General features: G+C 64.9%; 2 protein-coding genes across 2 annotated transcripts in view; one reads left to right on the plus strand and one right to left on the minus strand.

Annotated features, from left to right (window-relative positions):
• Nucleotides 1–1,867, plus strand: part of FAM163B (family with sequence similarity 163 member B) — a 32,584-nt gene extending 30,717 nt beyond the window's left edge. Inside the window, exons 2-3 of the mRNA XM_042911988.1 lie at nucleotides 408–523; nucleotides 1,050–1,867. Coding sequence (XP_042767922.1) covers nucleotides 431–523; nucleotides 1,050–1,448 — 492 coding nt within the window. The 5' untranslated portion in view covers nucleotides 408–430 and the 3' untranslated portion in view covers nucleotides 1,449–1,867. The remainder of the gene's footprint in view (nucleotides 1–407; nucleotides 524–1,049) is intronic.
• A 2,619-nt stretch (nucleotides 1,868–4,486) lies between these two features.
• Nucleotides 4,487–17,805, minus strand: part of ADAMTSL2 (ADAMTS like 2) — a 34,284-nt gene continuing 20,965 nt past the window's right edge. Inside the window, exons 12-19 of the mRNA XM_042911993.1 lie at nucleotides 15,546–15,643; nucleotides 11,268–11,394; nucleotides 9,979–10,192; nucleotides 9,726–9,881; nucleotides 9,014–9,184; nucleotides 8,142–8,318; nucleotides 5,942–6,086; nucleotides 4,487–5,217 (exon numbers count right to left, since the gene is read on the minus strand). Of these exons, the coding sequence (XP_042767927.1) occupies nucleotides 5,099–5,217; nucleotides 5,942–6,086; nucleotides 8,142–8,318; nucleotides 9,014–9,184; nucleotides 9,726–9,881; nucleotides 9,979–10,192; nucleotides 11,268–11,394; nucleotides 15,546–15,643 (1,207 nt within the window). The 3' untranslated portion in view covers nucleotides 4,487–5,098. The remainder of the gene's footprint in view (nucleotides 5,218–5,941; nucleotides 6,087–8,141; nucleotides 8,319–9,013; nucleotides 9,185–9,725; nucleotides 9,882–9,978; nucleotides 10,193–11,267; nucleotides 11,395–15,545; nucleotides 15,644–17,805) is intronic.

Below are 17,805 nucleotides of genomic sequence, written 5' to 3' on the forward strand. Positions count from 1 at the left end.
TAAGGACGATCTTGTTCGGTTACAAAACCATATGTTCAGCTTGACTGTGTTTGGGTGAATTTAGAAATGCGTGAGCTTGGGAGAGCCAGCCTGGAAGGGCGCCATTCCCTGAAAGCGTGCTACGCTCAGTGCCGAAATCTTCACGGGAGCCCCGCGAGCCGGGCTGGGGCGTCCTGTTAGCATCGCCCTCTCCAGACGTGGGACGCAGGGCCCGGAGACGGAGGGGCAGGGCCGGCCTGCCCTGCACCGCGGCCCAGCCCCGGCCCCGGCCCCTGCCTCCTGCGCACATGCCCCGGGGGATTCTGTTTTCCCCTCTGGGCCAGTCTCCTCGACTTTCTAAACCAGAAGGGGTGGCTCTTGCAAGGAGGAAGCAGTGATGCGGGGAAACCTGGTGATGTGTGTTGCAGGCTGTTGATGGAGAAGGGGGCGGATGACAGCCGGGACAGTGGTCATCACTGGGGGCATCTTGGCGACTGTGATTCTGCTCTGTATCATCGCTGTTCTGTGCTACTGCCGGCTCCAGGTACCCCCGGGGGCGCTGAGGGAGGCGCGAGGAGGGCTGGGGCCCCGCCAGAGGGGAAGGGGCAGGTCCTGCTGGAGAAAGTGCCCAGCAGACCGCCCCGGCCTGGGTCCCACCTGCCAGGGTTCACCCCTCCCAGGGCTTCCCAAACCCCCCCCCCCCCCCCCCCCCCCCCGCAGGGCGAGGCCGAGGAGGCTCAGGGAGGGGAAGGGACTTGGCCGACGGCGCACGCAGCTGCCATGCGGGAGAGCAGCAGGAGTGAGCGTCTGGGCCTCGCTTCTGGCCCCCTGCACTCTCCCTTCCCTACCCACACCGGACGGCCCTCCGAGTGCCCCCCAACCCCGAGAGCAGGCCCAGATGCACAGCACAGCGCCCATCTTCAGGCTGCCTGGCCCTCCTGGGCCTCGGTTTCCCCGCCCGCACAGCTTGCCGTGGGGACCGGCGGGGCGTCTGGCCGCATGCGTGCGTGCATGCGTGCGCGCGCACGCGAGGGCGGGCGGGCCGCGGGTCACCAGCCCTCTGCCCGCAGTACTACTGCTGCAAGGAAGAGTCGGAGGAGGACGAGGAGGAGCCTGACTTCGCCGTGCACGCGAACCCGCCTCCGCTGCCCTGCGGCCGCAGCCTGGTGCTCACCAACGGGCCGGCGCTCTACCCGGCCGCCTCCACCTCCTTCAGCCAGAAGAGCCCGCAGGCCCGCACCCTCTGCCGCAGCTGCTCCCACTACGAGCCGCCCGCCTTCTTCCTGCAGGAGCCCGAGGACGAGGACGTGCGCAACGGCGGCGAGCGCGTGGCCTACCAGAGCGTCAGCCAGGAGGACGCCGAGCCGCCGCCGGGGGCCTTCGGGGGCCTGCAGGCGCTCAACCCCAACCGCCTCTCGGCCATGCGGGAGGCCTTCTCCCGGAGCCGCAGCATCAGCACCGACGTCTGAGCAGCCCCGCCCGCCCGACGGGCCCCCAGACCATGGTGGGGTCCCCGGGGCGCGTCAGCCTGGCCCCGGGCCGGGACCGGGGCCCCGCCCAGCCCTCCGCGCCTCCCTGTCCCCACGGGGGCCGGTCGGGGAGCTCCGCGGCTCGCTGCAGGGATAGGGCCCGGTGAGCACGAGGTGGCCGCCGGGGGTAGGGGGTGCGGGGCCTGGGGCTCCCAGGCGGGCGGGCACAGGTGAGCTCCCAGGTGTCAGTCCGCAGGGCAAGGCAGGGCTCTGGGGCCTCGACGCCAGGCTCCGGACGCTGAAGCTGCCGTCCAGCAGAGCTGCAGGGGGAAAGTGGCCTCCACCTCAGCCCCAGCAACTTGGCCGTCGCTGGCTGTGAGGCCGGGCCTGACCCCACCCCCCGGCACCCCCCACCCCCCACCAACCCCAGCCCGCCGCCCCGAGCCTCAGCCGCGATGCCACTGGCCCGGTAGCACAAGCCCTCCTTGGCTATTGCAGACCACGTATTAAGTCCCAGAACGGCGCGGGGGGTGGGGAGCACACCCCGCCCCCCGCGCCCTCCCGCTCACACGCACATCCTTGGCTTCCGGTGCCAAGCGGCGGAGACGCTCTTTGGGCTGGCCTTCCTGCAGATGTCCCGGAAGTTTCAGGGGCAACCAGGCCCTCGGGATTCACAGCCCCAACTGGCTTTTTGGTGAAAGAGGGAGGCACAGAGGGTAGAGGAGGCCACGGGCCAACCACCTGCTGTGGGAGCACCCGCACTGAAACAGGCACCCCGTTCCGAAGTCCAGGTGTGGTGGGGTGCACAGGGCGGGGAGCAGGACCTAACAGACCCACTTGCTCCCCATGAGGCCTGCGACAGGCCCTCCCACCCGCTGGGCCTCAGCATCCAGAGCCCTTCGAGCTCTGGTCCCAGGGGAGACCGACCCGAACTCTGCCAGCCTCCCCGTTTCTCAGGAGGATCGGGGAGCAGGGCCCCGGATCCCGCTCTCGCTCCACGTCCGACCTCAACTGAGCCCACTCTCCGCCAAGCTCCCAGCAGGGCCGAGGTCTCCCTGGGAGCCCCTCTCTAGCGCCCTCCCTCTGCTGGGGAAGTGATGCTCAGTGGTCACCCCAGGGAAGTGACCAGGGGCACGGGGAACGCAGCTCCCCCACCGGCCAGGGGCGAGATCTCCTCCTGCACAGCAGGGCCCCAGAGGCAGGGTAGCTGCTGTCTGCCAGGCTCCTCGGCGAAGCCACCTTCCTAAAAGACAAAGCAGCCTCTGAGGGCCCCTGAGCCGAGGACAGCCCGAGCACCTGCCTCTTGCTGAATGCCCCCGAGTCGTCCGGACGTGAGCAGCGTTAGGGAGGGCTTACTGTTTTCAGCTTTCTCTCTTACTTTCTCCTTCCGTTCACCTCCAGCCTCAGTTTGGGACACGCTAATGGAATCCACCCCCAGCTTCCCTGCAGCCCAAGCTCTCCTCCTTTGTGGAACCCCATGAGTTTGTTTTGCGCATCTGCTTGGGGGGTGGGCTGGGGTGGGGGGCGAGCACCAGGAGGCGGCACTTCCTGTGGCTGTTCTGTTCCGGTTTCCTGTTTCCTTCCCTGGTCTCTGTCCTCTGTATCGATTCATAGATCCACTTAAAATGAGGTGAACACCCATCCCTGTGAGTTCGTGCAGCTGCACTGTGGGGACCCGCGGGGGGCTGCGTGCTCCCCGAGGAAAGAGAAAGCCAATAAAACTCCTCTCCAGCACCACCGCCACCGCCTTCGGTCTGCCTGCAATTCCAAGCCAGCCCAACCTCTGCCCGGGACTTTCCGGGAGGGGACCCCGTCCTGCCCAGTGCCAGGCAGGGTCTGCCTTTCCTCTCCCATCTGGGGGCCTGGGTCTAGGCACGCCACGTCTAGGGTGCCGTGTCTGTCTGCCAAGTCCGGGAGCCGCTGGCCTAAACTCTGAGCTCCTGGAGAGCGGGGTGGGGGTGACTGGCTGAGTCACCTGGGACCAGTGTCTGATGGCCTCTGGGCCCGTGTTGGCCATCAGCACGGGGGGGTGATAACGACACCCGCTTCAGGGGCTCTTGGGAGGTTCGTGAAGCAGGGCTGATAGAGCACTGGAGGCAGAGCCTGGCACACAGGAAGTGCCGAGTGTGGTCCGAAAGGAGGACCGGGGGCAAGGGTGACCACAGGGCACAGCAGCAGGGTGCATCGGGGAGGGCCCAGACCCCTGGATTACTGTGACTCCCCTCTCCTGGGGCTGGGGACCTCACGCAAGCCCATCCCAGGGCCTCAGTGACCTTCATCACTGAGCAGCACCCTCAATGCTGCCCTGAGCGCTGGGTGCCGGGCCCTGCTCTGGCAGCCGCCTGCCGCCCTGCTACGTGTCCCCGAAGAAGACGATCCCCGTGGCACCCTCAGCCCATGGCAGTCTTGCTTCCCGAGCTGGGCGGACACCCTGGTCCTCCTCCCCCCGCCCCCAGCTGAGGCCAGAGCAGGTTTTCAGCATCTTCCCCATCCCCGCCCTCTCCCTGGAGACTCCGTGCTGGCTGCTTCCCCTTCTTTCATGCTGGAGAACCACTCCTGCTGCTGGACCAGCCTAAACACCACCTCCCCCAGGAAGCCCTCCAGTGGCCCCGCACACCCCCCACCCAAGTCCAGATTAACTAGCCCTTCTAGGAGGTTCAGGAACAGTAACGATGGATGATATTTCCTGAGCTCCCAATCTGGGGCCCACCCCCGCCCCTGCCTCATTTCCTGTTTTTCCCCTAGACATCTCAAGGCCAGCCTTTTCTCCCAAGGCTCAGGTGGTACAATTCCTCCAGCCCCCCAGCCCCCTCCCTAGGTTCCACTTCGGTCAGTAGGCGGGAGACCGGCTCGGTTCTGAGAACACATCCAGGTCCCGATGCCTCCTGACCCCCGTCACCCCTGCAGGCGCCCCACCTCTGCTTCCCCGACCGTCCCCTCCTCAGGGAGGCACCGCTGCTCGGTCCTAGGCCCCGAGCTCGGTCCCGGACCCAGGCCTCAGCCGGTCTTCCCGGACTCGAGGGCGGGACAGCCTGGCTCCCGGAGCCCGACGGCCACCACACACCTCCCGCCAGAGCCACTGGGAGCCCACGATGCCGCCATAAATACGACCACTTTATTAACATACAGGAGCACTGGCTGACGACCATATCCTAGTGTGCCGTGAGAAAGAGTGCCTCCTCCCGGGGCGTAAAGTGCAGCGGGTCCCTCCGTGCGTGAGAGCTTCATAGAACGAGGCAAGTGGATGCTACTTGCGAGATACAATTCCTCTGGAAGGGGCACACCCGAACAGGATCCGGGTCCGAGGCGGCACCCGGATCTCCCCGCCGCCCCAGCCCCGGTCCTCGACCCCACGGCCCTGGAGGGAGAGAGGACATTCCCAGGCCCCTTGGGTGGAGCTGGGGGCTGGCCGGTGGGACCCACAAACACGACCGTCCTTGCAGCCCTAAGACACCTTCCCGGGCAGGGGCAGGGGCCCGGGGCGCGCTCGTGGGGGCGGGGGGGCTCTCCTTCCCCAGGGGAGAGCAGAGGCTCAGTGTCACGTCTTCACAGCCCGGGTACCCTGCGGGAAGGGTGTCCGCAGAGGGGCCCCAGTGGCTGGGGGGCCCCCAGGGCCGAGCGCTCGGGTCTCTGGGGGGCGGCGGCGGTGGCTAGGAGTGAGGAGGTCTGCAGGAGCGGCAGCACGCCTTGCTGTAGTACCAGTGGCCACAGAGGTTCACCTTGATGGCCAGGGCACAGTTGGTGCCTGGCTGGTCCTGGCAGCTGTCATCTGGGGAAGGGACACGGCGGGGGGGGGGGGGGGGGGGGGGGGAGGAGGGCATCACCGGTGGCCAAGGGGTGGAAACTCGACAGGACCCCCCGGCCCCACCACCTCGGGGGTGGCCCCCGCTGGCAGCACCCGTGGATAGGTGGCCCCTACGTGCCCGTTTCCAGGGGCAATGGGCCTCCCACCCGCGTCGGGCCCTCCAGCCCTGCTACTCTGCCACCCCTGCCCCCAGCCCTCCCCAGGACGCCACGCTATCCCCCCGAGGGGTCTGATCTGCGCACAGCAAGGGTGATGCCCAGGGCCAGGGTTTGGAGGAGTCCTTGACCTCACCCCTGGAGGCCCGAACCTTCCCAGGAGGCCCACAAGGGTCCCCTCTACAGAACTCTAGCACCCCCGCCCCTCCTCCAGGCGCCGAGGCCCCACGTCAGGCCCGGCCACCCCCGCCTCCCATGTGCCCGGCTCAGGCTGAGTCACCCCGGACTCCCGGTCCCCGCCCGGTCGGCCCCACCATCTGAAGCCAGATACAGGTGTTGGTGTGGCTCCTGGGGACCCCCGGCCCCAGTCAGGCCTCACCTGCCGCCCTCCCCACCCTCACCTCCCAGCCGGGTTCCACCATCCCAGGAGGAGCCTCCGCCCCCCGCCAGGCCTCGGTGTCCGTAGCCGCTCGGTCTTCCTGGTCCCCTTGGCCCCTGGCTCTGCCCGCCTTGTCGGCCCCCCGCCTCCTCACCTGGGGGCTCCGTGGGGCAGGGCAGCAGGTCACAGGCCTGCCTGCCGACAGGCTTCACCAGCGGGTCGCAGCCACGGACGATGTCAGTCCCCTGGTAGCACTTGACGTCCCGCATCCGCACGCCCACCCCGCAGGTCTTGGTGCACTGATGGGAGAGACAGCATGGCCGGAGCCCCCACCTGGCCGCGGAGGGTTCCGGCCCCAAGGAGGGGCGACCGCACCCCTCCCACCAGGCGGCCGGGTCCCATCCCCACCCAGGGGGAGCTCCAGCAGGTGCCCAGGGAAGGGGCGGCCCCTCCCCTCCCCACTGTCCCCGGGTGCGTCCTTCGCTTTCAGCCTCCCCGGGGCCTGTGAGACGGACCCTCAGGACACACGGGGCCGTGGCAGAGGGAGAGCGCTGGTTTCCCTCTCCAGTGAAAAACTGTGTTGCCGGCCAATTAAACCTATCTTCCAAAGCCACACTCCCGCCTGAGGCTCCCTCGTCCAGATGTTCCCCTTGGAAAACCCCGCTGAGCTACCCAAGCACCAGGGACATCTGCTGACCCCGGCTGCCCCGTCGTCTTCTTGCCAAGATCCTGCAGGCGGTGGCTCCCTCTTGCCACCCCCCTCCAACGTGGGTGACCCCACGTCACCCAGGCGCCTCTGGGACCTGAGCCCTGGGTCCCTGAGGCGGGGTAGGGGTGGGAGGCCCCGGCCCTGGACCCACCCTCCCATTTAACTGAGTAAGACTTAACGGGGGACCACCCACCCGCTCCCAGCATGGGGGGCTGGCCCAGTCTGGAGGCAAGAGGCGGCCAGCTTGGCACGGAGCACACAGGACCATCGACCGCGGGCGGCCGCTCCGAGGAGCCTCCGCGTGCCCCCGGAGGGGACCCTCCGGCCCTGGGGAGGGGGTAGAACAGCGGGGAGGAATGAGCTCTTACTGAGCCCGTATCCCAGGGAGGGGCAGCCACAGGGACAGAACGCCAGAGCTCCACACACCCACCGTGGTCCACCTGTGCCGGTCACCCCCCCCACCCCCGCCCACCCTCCGTCATCAGCGCAATACGGGTGTCCCTATCCCAATGCCCTCAGGCTGTTTGGGGGGCAGGGTCTGCTCCCTCTCTGTGGCTCTCCCCCCTTCAGGGCTCGGCACCCAGCACCCAGCCCAGCACCTGCACCCGGTAGCTCCTGGCCCCCATCTTCTGAAGCAGGAAGTACCTTCCAAAGCGCCGTGCTGGCGTGGCTCCTGGGGGCCTGGAGCCCCAGGCGAACTTCACCGGCCTCTCGGCCCCACCTGACGTCCTCCCCCACTCCCTGCCGGGCTCTGCCCCCAGACATGACTCACTCTGCTCCCCGTAGCCACTAGACCCTCCTGGCCCCTCCAGAAACCTATTCTTTATCCTTCAGGCGCTGGCTCTGCCCACGCCTCGTCTGGAAGCCCCCGCCCCGCCCCCAGTCTCCCTCCTTCTCCCCGGTGGGTCCTTTTGTGGATGACACAGAATGGGGAAATGTGTGTTTTCGCTCTCGAACGAGCCTGGGTGCCAGTAGGCCCCATCTAGGACGAGGTTTGCATCCAGATACCACCTTGAGTCTCTCTGCTGAGATCCCTGAGCCCGGATGGGGGCGGGGGGTGCAGAGGTCCCGGCCCATCACCCTCTGAGTCGGGGCAACACTCACGGAATCCCCAGACTCACCCCTGTCTTACCGACTCTAAGAATCTTCACCTTGAACTCTAAGGTTTGGGGATGTGCCTTCCACCATCCAAGACCATGGAAGCCTCGCGTGCGTGTGTCTGAGACACCACCACGGTGCAACGTACAGGGCTCCCCACCGCCTGTGACACCCCTGCGTCATCCCCCTCAGTGCTCAGAGCTGGCCCATGAGGACACCGAGGCCACAGGCACCGGAGACCCCGGAGCACACAGCCTGGCCACGGCGACAGAGGCCCCGGGGCTCCTGTTCTCTACCCCCTCCCCGCTCAGTGACGCTCAAAGACCACTCTGGGCCTCCCCCTCCGCCACCTCTTGAAAACTGATGGCATCACCAGGTGGAGAGGGCACGAGGGGCACGGGGGTGGGGGCACGGGTACTAAGGACACACGGAGGAGACAACAGAGGCGGGGGTGGGGCGCGTCTGGGGCAGGGCTCGAGGTACCGAGGCGGGACCAGGACTCAGGTTCCGGCCTCACGTGGCCCCGAGGGGCCAGCCGGGCGCTCACCTCCGACCAGGGGCTGGTGTACCACTTGAAGCAGGGTCTCTCGAAGCACGTGCTCTCCTCAGGGGGCTTCTTGGCCAGCCCGCACTCGGGGCCACTGCGCGTCTGTGGCCTCCCGTTGGCCAGCTCCATGCACAACACCAGCCTCTTCTTCACACCTCGGCCGCAGGTGGTGTTACACTGAGACCGGGGGACAGACGGGGCCGGGTCAGAGGCCAGAGGCCAGGAGGACCAGGACACCGTGCACGTGACTCCACGACTCCGGGGATATGGCTCGGTCAGTAACGATGGGGTGAAAACGTTTAGGTCAATGGCAGATTGGCTGAGAACTCTTTGGTCGATAACCCTTTGGCCCCAAACACATTTGATCAAAAGCCGTTTCACGGAAAACCATCTGTTTGGAAACACAACGGTTCGTGACAACTTGTCCCAAGACGGCTCGGCTAATGGTGATCTACCTGAAGCAACTGGCTGAGAACGACCCGTCTGAAAAGGCAAGTTGGTGACTGTGACCGGCGGGGGTGGGGAGGGCAGACGAGGTGGTCATGAGAACGAACGTCTGCCCAAGACCCAGGGGCCAAGAGTCTGTGAGGCCCGAGTGCCCCCGGCCCCCGTTTTCCATAAAGTGGGGGCTGGGAGAGGGCCGAGGACACAAGACCAATTCTGCATCATCAGGTACTTGCCTATTTAGATCTGGCAGGTGTTAAGGGGTTTTCTTACCTTTTTGGCTTTTTCCATTTCAAATTAAGTTTCAGTGAATTGTGCCATCATATCTTGCAATTAATTCCTCGTTTGGCCAATCCGCCAACCTGGCCACTTGGCTCTCAGCCCAGAGCCCTCCAGAGGGGAGCCCTGCTGCGGCTGGGGGCACTCACCCGCTCCCAGTCCTGGGCCAGCCAGTGGGCGGGGCAGTTCTTGTCCCCACAGGGATGGATGGCCAGCGGCTTGCTCTCCATCTGGCACTGAGACTCGGGCACCACCCGGCCGTCACTGGTCTTGCAGTACACGTGTCGGATCATTCGGCCCTGCCCGCAGCTCCCGCTGCACTGCAGGGGGGAAGGGGGGGGCGGGGAGGGGGGGTTAGGGGCGGAAACCCTCTCCCAGTGCACCCCCCTCCCCTGCTGTCACTCCCAGAGAGGACCGGCTCCCCAGGCGGTGTGGGGGAGGGAGCGGCTGCCATGGCAACCACTTTTTAAATAACATTTTCTGTTCTAATTACAGAAATATTACGCGCTCGGTGGAAAACAGACACACAAAAGCACACCTAAAATACCTAAAAAGGTCATCTGTGCGCCCAGCACCGGGGCGGGGGGGGGGGGGGGGGGGGGGGGGAGCGCTGGTGAGCACAGCTGAGAGACAGACGGACACACAGACAGACACACGGGGAGGTCATAAAAAGGGACCCCGAAGTCGCCACTCGGTTTTGGATACAGGCTATGACTCCTCACGTGACCGGGAGAACGGCTGGTTCGCCGATCTAACCCTACATCCCTCCCTCTAGAACGGCGGGGGCGTGAGGCGGCCCCGCGGCCACTGGGCACCGGCCACCCCTCCGCGTGCCCCCCCCCCCCACGGCCCTCCCCTCACCGGGCCCCAGTCGGAGACAGTCCACTGGCGGTCGCAGGGGGGGCCTGTGCAGTCCTTCTCCCCCACGGGCCTGGTGTTGGGGTCACACAGCTTCTCGTCTTCCGAGCAGCGGATGTCCCTGGTCACCACGCTGCGCTCCCCGCACTTGGCCGTGCACTGTGAGCGGGTGGGCGAGGGCGGGGTCAGGACTGCACAGCCCGCGCGCACGGGCCCGCGCGCACGGGCCCGAGCGCCCGGCCGCGCATGCGCTCACCTCCGACCACTCGGACATCTCCCACTGGGGCCCGCAGGCCGGGTTGCGGCACGTCTTGCGCTCCTCGGGCCGCACGGCCTCGGCCGCCTCGCACAGGTCGCTGTACACGGAGCTGTCGAAGCCGGGGGACAGCATCTTCCAGCAGCGCACGATGCGGAACTGGTAGCCCTCGCCGCAGGTGCGGGAGCACTCGCTCCAGCTGCTGGTCTCCCACCTGCCTCGGGAGGGGCCGGCTTTCAGAGACCCCCCCACCTTCCTTCCGGGACCCCATGCAACCCCACGCCCGACCCCGAGAATGCACGTCTTCACCCAGGTCCAAAATCACGCGGGGCCAAGCCAGCCAGGGAGCTGGTGAGGCCCCCTGGGGGGGGAAGCTGCTGTCTAGGTGACCCTGAGCGCCCCCCCCCCCCTCACCGGGAGACACCCGAGGAGGGGCGCCGATGCCCTGCTGGTGCCCCGGGTGTGTGCTTGGCCCGCCTGCCTAGGAACCCGTGTGGCCTCCACCTGCTCCCACCTCCAGGCGGGACACCTGGCTTTCCAGTCACTTCAAGAGCCACGTCCTGGCCTTGCTCCCTTGCCCACGCTGTTCCTTCCTCCCAAAGTGCCCCCCTCCTTCCTTCTCCTACTTTGGGATCATGCCTCAGCGTCCCAGAGCCTGTGCAGTACCCCCCCCACACACACACAAAGGGGGCTCCCAGGGGAAGGACAGGCCCCAAGAACCACACAACCAGCTTCTCAGAAGGGAGCAAATGTGCAGGGAGCCAGAAGAGTAGAACTGTGTAGCCTCCTCCTCCTCCCCACCCGCCCCCCCAGTCCGGGGACCCTGCGTCAGCTCCCGCCGTGGTCATGACTTGGAAAAGGACACGCTTAGGGCTCAGTTTCTGTCAGTTTCTGACTGTTTGCGAAGCGGGACAGGAGGCCTGGGTGGGGACCAGAAAGACAGGGCCTCCCCCCACATCCCAGGGACAGCCAGGCGGCTTGGAATTTCGGGAATAACCATTTTGGTTTATAAAACTCCTGTGTGCCTGGGGGTGGGGGCCAATGATGAGTGATGCACAGGGTGGCTCCAGGATCTGCAGTGGGAGACGTTGGCTGAAATTCGGCAGCCACGTGTGGCCCGTGGCAGAGAGCCTGGCAGGCACCCCCACCCCACAGGTCCTGAGGCCCTGCCCACCACAGCGCCCACGGAAGGAGCAGGATGCTAGCCAGCTCCCGTCGCTCCCCTGGGCAGAGTCGAAGCAGAGCCCCGGCTGCCCCCCGCAGTGCCCGGGGCGCTGGGTGGCAGGTACCTGGGCTGGCACTCCCTCCCCGCGCAGAACTCCTGGACGGGCTCAGGACGGGTCAGAGCGTCACAGTAGCTGTCATCCACCTCGATGCCATCATAGCGAACGCACATGGCGTAGGTCGACATGACTCCTGGTTCAGGACAAGGGGAGAGCCTGTGAGTCACAAGCGAACCCCTTGGGGACCAGCAGATGGGCCATGTGACCACGGGCAAGGCAGCTACCTCTCGGAGCTTCCTGGTTTAAACTGAGGATAACGACAGTAACCAGCTTACCGAACAGTGGCAGAGCCCAGTGAGGACAGTTTTGTGGATCTGAAGTCTCTCCCTGCCCACACGTCTCAGGGTCTGACTTCTCTCTGCACCCCCACCTCCACACCCACCCCTATGGGTAAATAGGAGGGTGGGTAGGTGGGTGGGTGGGTGGATGGTTAGATGGATGGATGGATAGATGGGTGGGCAGGTTATGGGTGGATGGCTGGATGGCTGGCTGGATGGTTGGATGGATGGATAGACGGACGGACGGATGGATGGATGGAGAGTTTGGTGGGTAGATGGAAACATGGATAGATGGGTGGGTGGGTGGGTAGATGGATGGATATGTTTGAAAACGAACCATTCGAGCCCTTGCCAGCACCCCCAGATGTTATATTAGATCTTCAGACCCTCCCTGCTCTCCTGTGGCATGCCTCAGTCCTTATCCAACTCTCTCCAACTTTCTTTAATCCCCACTCTGTGTGTTTATCTTCCTTGCCTCCCCGGTACTCTATAAATCCCATCAGGGGGATGATGTGTAAAGGGCCAGCCCTCACCCAATGTTGTTAATTCCCTGACCCCACTCCCATCTTCTACCCCTCTGGTCTTTCTACGCATGTCCCTGCACCCCTGCACCCCTGCATCTGGCAGTGTGTTGGCACATGGCCAATTCCACTGAACAGTGGGTGGGTCCCTGCCAAGGAGGCAGGATGACTCAGGGAGAATTGTTAGCATCAGTGAAGGCCCACGTGAAGGGTTAGGGTTTGTTGTTGCTGATGTGTGTGTGTGTGTGTGTGCGCGCACGTGTGTGTGTGAGGGGGGGAGGTACCCAGCCTCCCTGAATGATGGAGATAATGGAACCCTCTTCAACGGGGCTGCCAGTGCCCCAGGAGGAAATCAATTTCCCCATTGACGGAGAGCCCCAGCCACCTCACTCTCCCTTTCTGGCGGCGTGTGTCTGTAAGCTCCCACCTCCCCAAGCCCCAGCCGGGATGGAACAGAACCGCCCGGGAAGCAGCCCTACGTGGGGATTTTTTTCTTCTTTCCATAAAGGACTCCTCCGTGCCAGCACTGGGCTGTGTCGTCTTTAGCCTTCTCTGAGGGGAGGCTGCCTTCCTGGCCAGGTCTGCTTGGAATGTTCCAGGCCTCCAGAGACACCAGCTCTGGGGCCCAGGGAGGTCCAGGGCTGGGGACTCACAGACCCTCGCCAAATGCCCGACTGTCCGTTCAGTCCTCACCGTTGAGCGGAAACACGGCAGGTCCTGATCAAAAGAGACTGGGGTTCAAGACCCAGCTCAGTCTCTCCCTCGTCAAGGCGGGGTCACGTGAACACTGTCAGAGTCTCCAGGCCTCGGCTTGGTCATCCTCAAGTTGGGAACCTCCCCGAGATGCCGGGAGAGTCAAGGTAGCAATCTTCTTCGTGACATCAGTCTCGGACACAGTGCTTTTGAAACCTCATACACGAGGCCTTCCCTTTAAGCAAAAGCGAGCAAGGGGGCGCCTGGCGGGGGAGGGGGGGCTCAGTCGGTCAAGCGTCCGACTCTGACTCAGGTCACGATCTCATAGCTTATGAGTTCAAGCCCCGCGTCGGGCTCTGTGCTATCAGCTCCGAGCCTGGGGCCTGCTTCCAATTCTGTGTCTGCCTCTCCCCTGCTCACACTCTGTCTCTGTCTCTCTCTCAAATAGAAATAAACATTAATTTAAAAAACAACAACAACAACAACAAGCAGGGCACCCCAGGGCACAAAACACAGATCGCGTGTTGCACCAGCAGAGGACGAGGCTCAGGGTCTGCCGGCCCCGCCCCCCCCAGCCCACCCCCCAGAAGTGCCAAGGGACGGTCTGAAACCACAGCTGGGCTCAAGCTCAGGCTAAGAGTCCACATTCCCTGTATTTCTGCTGCCCCAAAGAGCATTTTGAAAGAAAGGGACTCTGTAACGGAGCTAGCTCGGGAGGCAGGAGATCTGCTGTGACGGCCCTTCGCAGCCAAGCACAGGGTGCCCAGGGACCCCTGCTGTGCGCAGAGGACACTCAAGGACGTCAGCACAGACACCACGAGCCCCAGCGGGTTTGTAACCTCACCACCACCCCGTCTGGCCTCGGCACTCCTCTGCCAAATGGGATTTTGAGAGTAGTTGCCACAGTCACGAGCTTTGACTCCGACAGAGCCTACGGGAAGTGGTGGCGGGGGGCCATTCGGCAGGGCCCCGACTCCGCCTTTTTGGCCGGGTGCCACCGGACCCGGCTCGGTGCCTTGGCGGCGATGGGGAGCTCACCCTCTATCGGGGCCGTTCACTCCACTCCTGGACAGCCTCCTCTAAAGCAGAGCTTTTTCCATAGCAGAGCCCAAATCTGTCTTTCCCACTTCCTTCCTTCTTTCACCCTACTGTGCCCCTTGGGCCACGTGAGACAAATTCAGCCTGTCCCCCCACCCCCCGCCTGGTCACTCTGTAGGTGACAAGGAGGGGTGCCGTGTCCTCCCTGGGGACTGTCTCCCCCCCCCCCCACCCACCCCGGGGCCAGGCATCAGCCCCTCGCCACCACCTCAGGCGATGTCACCTCCCCAGGCAGCCCTATGTCCGGGAGGGAACGGAGATGCTCCGAGGCTGTGCTCCGTGACAATTCCAGCTCTCGCTGCGTCCCCGGAGGCTGTGCGGCTCTCAGTCAGAACCGGTCCGTGCGCTGCTGACAGCCTCCGGCAAGGCAGACTCCCCCCAGCGCCCCACCGTGCCCAGCCCTGGGAGGGGCCCCCGCGGCTCACTCTCAAGACCAGCGGCCTGGCACCTGCGCTTTGGCCGCGACAGCTCACTTCTCCTCTCCCTCCTATCCTCACGACCGCCGTGGCGGAGGGGCCCGTGCCATCTTACGGGTAGGAAAGTGAGGCTCAGACAGACCAAGCAACCTGCCGAGCGCACGTGGCACGGTGGGCCAGGTGGTGCCACTCCCGCGCTCACCGCACGGCCAGCAAAGCCGGCCTCGTGCCCTCCAAACGCTGCGTGCCCCGAACCCTGCTCGGGAGGGTCTTCAATAGCAGGGGGGGCCCCGGCTCCCTAACCGACAGCGAGTTCCGAGGTGAGCAGGACGTAAGGACCCGGGGTCCGTTCTGAGCCCTGCAGGGCGGGCTCCCCAGCCGCTCCCTCGGGCATCTCCTCAGGTGCCGAGCAGGACCGCAGGAGGCGCGATCAAGCCCAGACTCCCGGCTGCCCAGGGTCCGCCAGGGGTTCGCCTCATCCTGCTCACTGGCCAGAGACGCCAGGGGCCAGTTTGGGGGTGGGGGGCAGGGGGAGGGTAGGGGGCATCATGCAGTTTCAGGGGCAGCCCCAGGTGCTGACCAAACCCAAACAAGCTGCTCCAGGCACAGGCAAGGTGGCACTCGGGGTCTCCCCACAACCTTTGCCACAGGGGCTGGTCCTGGGTCTGACATCTGAGCTTGCAGCCGGCCCCAGCGGAGGGAACCCAGGTCCCCAGCGGCTGCGGCCAGCATCCAAAGGTGCGGGTGGCCAGCCCCGTGGGCGGACAGACGTGGGTTCCAATCCCAGCTCGGCACCTACTGACCACTAACCACGTGTGTCTGTCTCTCTGTCTGGGCACCACCGGGGGAGGGGGGTCTCTGTTCCCCTCTACCTGCCCAGGTCCTAGACAAGGTCCTAGCATCTGTTCCAGTCCTTTGTGGGTCTGTTTCCCTTCCTAGGTTGCTGTAAACAAAAGCAAAATCCTCCCCACTTGAGACGTCGTAGTTTTAACCAAAGGGACGTTCGCTCTCACAAGATACCATACAAACAACAGTGAATGGGGGGGGGGTGGCAGCACCCGCACCCCACCCCCCGGGGTCCTTCCCACGGTCCCACACGCCGTGAGCATGAGGACACCAACCCCTGTGACCTCATGCCACCTCCCGGATCAGGAAACTACTAGACAAGCTCCCTGTGGGCAGTTCGGGGCCCCTGGTGAGTGCGCGGGCCCCGCAGAGCCAGGCCCGCTGGGAGGGGACGCTGAGCAGGTGGCTCCGGCCAGCAGCCGAGACTGGTACCTGTGGTGCAGGTGGCACTGCAGGGCTCGTGGGACGAGAGCTTCCACCGGTACATGTCCGCTGGGCTCACGCCTTGCTTGCGCGCCTTGGGCCTGGTCCTGGAAGGGAGAAGCGGAGAAGGGCACGGGCGCTCACCGAGGGCTGCGGGCACGGGCTCTTGGGGAGCAGCGCGCCTGCCCCGGCCCCGGGGGGAGTCCCCACCATCAGGGTCAGCCCACCCACTGTCTAGAGCAGAGGACGGGAGGGGGCATCGCGGGGAGGCACGCTTTGGGACAGAACGGACGTTCGCCTTTCTCCAGCCTGGACAGGCGAGAGTCTGAGGCAGACACGGGAGCTGCTGAAGGTCCTTCCGGGTGGGGGGTGAGCTCGGGGCCCCCCAGCATTGCCTCTGCGCCCTGCACGCACGCACGCCGCCTGCTAGCGCGGGCAGGCGACTCCTTCTCTCCGCTCCCCCAGGAGGGACCGCAGACGCCACCTTCTATGCCGAGAACCTGCCAGGACTCCCCTTGAGGCCTCCCTCAGCCCGACTCTGCTTGAACGGGGACACTGGCCATTCAGCCTCCAAGTGTCAAAACAGAAAAGCTCAGCGGCAGACAGGGGAGTGGCCGGTCCCCTCCAGACGCCTCTGCCCAGGTCTGTGATGGCTGCCGGTGCGAGGAAGGCGAGCTGGGCCCGCGCCAGCAACCAGCTATGATTCTTGGCCGGAGCGCGGGCGGCTGAAGCCAACTATTGTTAGGACCGTTTGCTTCTTTGAACCAGTTGGTGTGCTGGGGCCCAGCCTCAGTATCCAACATGAAGGCTGGGTTTGGACTCAGCAGGGGAGGAGGGAAGGGGTCCTCCCAGATCCCCAGCCTCTGCTCTGAGATGCAGCCCCTCCCCCCACAACCCGAAGCCCTGCGACCTGCAGACGGGGACGTGGGGCGATGGCCCGGCTGACGGGACACCATTCGAGGCCCCGGCATCCCTCTTGCACCGGGCGCCGCCCCAGTGCCCGGCGAGGGGCCGGCTGGAGACCACCGGAGCTGACGCCCTTTCACAAGGCTTCCCTGTGGGCTCGTGCGCACGGGTCCCTCCCCGGGGACCTTGTGCCACCTCGGTGGTCGGGCTTAATGAATGCTGCAGGGCATCCATTCCGAAGGGCCTTCCAGTCCATTCTACGATCCAGACATTGGTTTGGATCCCACTGGGAGCTCGCTCCGCGTCTGGGCTTCACAAGTGGACGCGCTCGGAGGTTTACTTCTGTAGGAACGTTTGTTGCCCCGAAGGTGCAACTTGCTCTAAACCAGGAGATGCTCCGCCCACAGCCTTAGGTACCGAGTCTACTGATGGGGCTACACAACCCAGGAAGCCGGAGGGCTGGGAGGGGCGGAGGAGGAGAAAGCAGGGGGCGGAGGGAGCAGGCCATGAGCTGGTGGCCGGTTTCAGGGCCACTCACAGCTGCTGAGCCCCTCACCTGCTGTCTTCTCAACCAGGAGACAGCCCTTCCCTTTCACAGATTTCTGGGGGGAGGGGAAGGTCCCCCTCCCACCTCCTGAAGAAGGAGAAAAAAAATCTTAAATGCGGTTTCCCCACCCACTCAAGACCTTGTCATCTCGGAGCAAAGGCCCCGTAGAAACCCCCAGGGAGCACCCAGCTCCCCTGAGCAAGCCCTCCCAGAAGCCTGATTCAGGAAACACGACTCTTGCTGGTTGGGTCCCCTACCCCCGCCGTCCTTCCGACGACGACGACGACGACGACGACGACTGTCAATTCTCCCCAAGAACAGAGATGAGAAGGTCCCAGCCAGGCCCCACCGCCCCACCCACGGGGGAACTGCGGTAATTACATGCTCCTCAGCCAGCAGGCCTCGTGACTCATCCTGGACTCGGGAGAGAGCGGCCTGGTTCAAAATAACCCTCCGGGTTTTAAGCACAAAAGGTATTTCTGGAGGGGCTGCCCACACATCACTCTTACACGGGCACACGTCAGGCCCAGCAAAGCCCCTCCTGAAAAACCCTGCTCGTGTTTGCACAACAACGGAACGCCTAACCGTTCTGTGCTTGCAAGTGGCCAGCGCCCCAGGAGAGAAACACCCACAGAGTCGCCCGAACCACCAGCCCCTCGCCCGCCTCCTTGTGGAAGGAAGAGAGTGCCCCTGTGCGCCACACTCAGGGCTCCGGGCCCAGACAACGCGGGCCGGAGAGTCCCTGCCAGGACGGCTCCGAGGGCCCCGGAGAGAGACCCTGCGTCTCTGTGTCTCGCACGCTGGCTCCCAACGTCT

The sequence above is a fragment of the Panthera leo genome, chromosome D4 (genome assembly GCF_018350215.1).
Source record: "Panthera leo isolate Ple1 chromosome D4, P.leo_Ple1_pat1.1, whole genome shotgun sequence".
NCBI lineage: Eukaryota > Metazoa > Chordata > Mammalia > Carnivora > Felidae > Panthera > Panthera leo.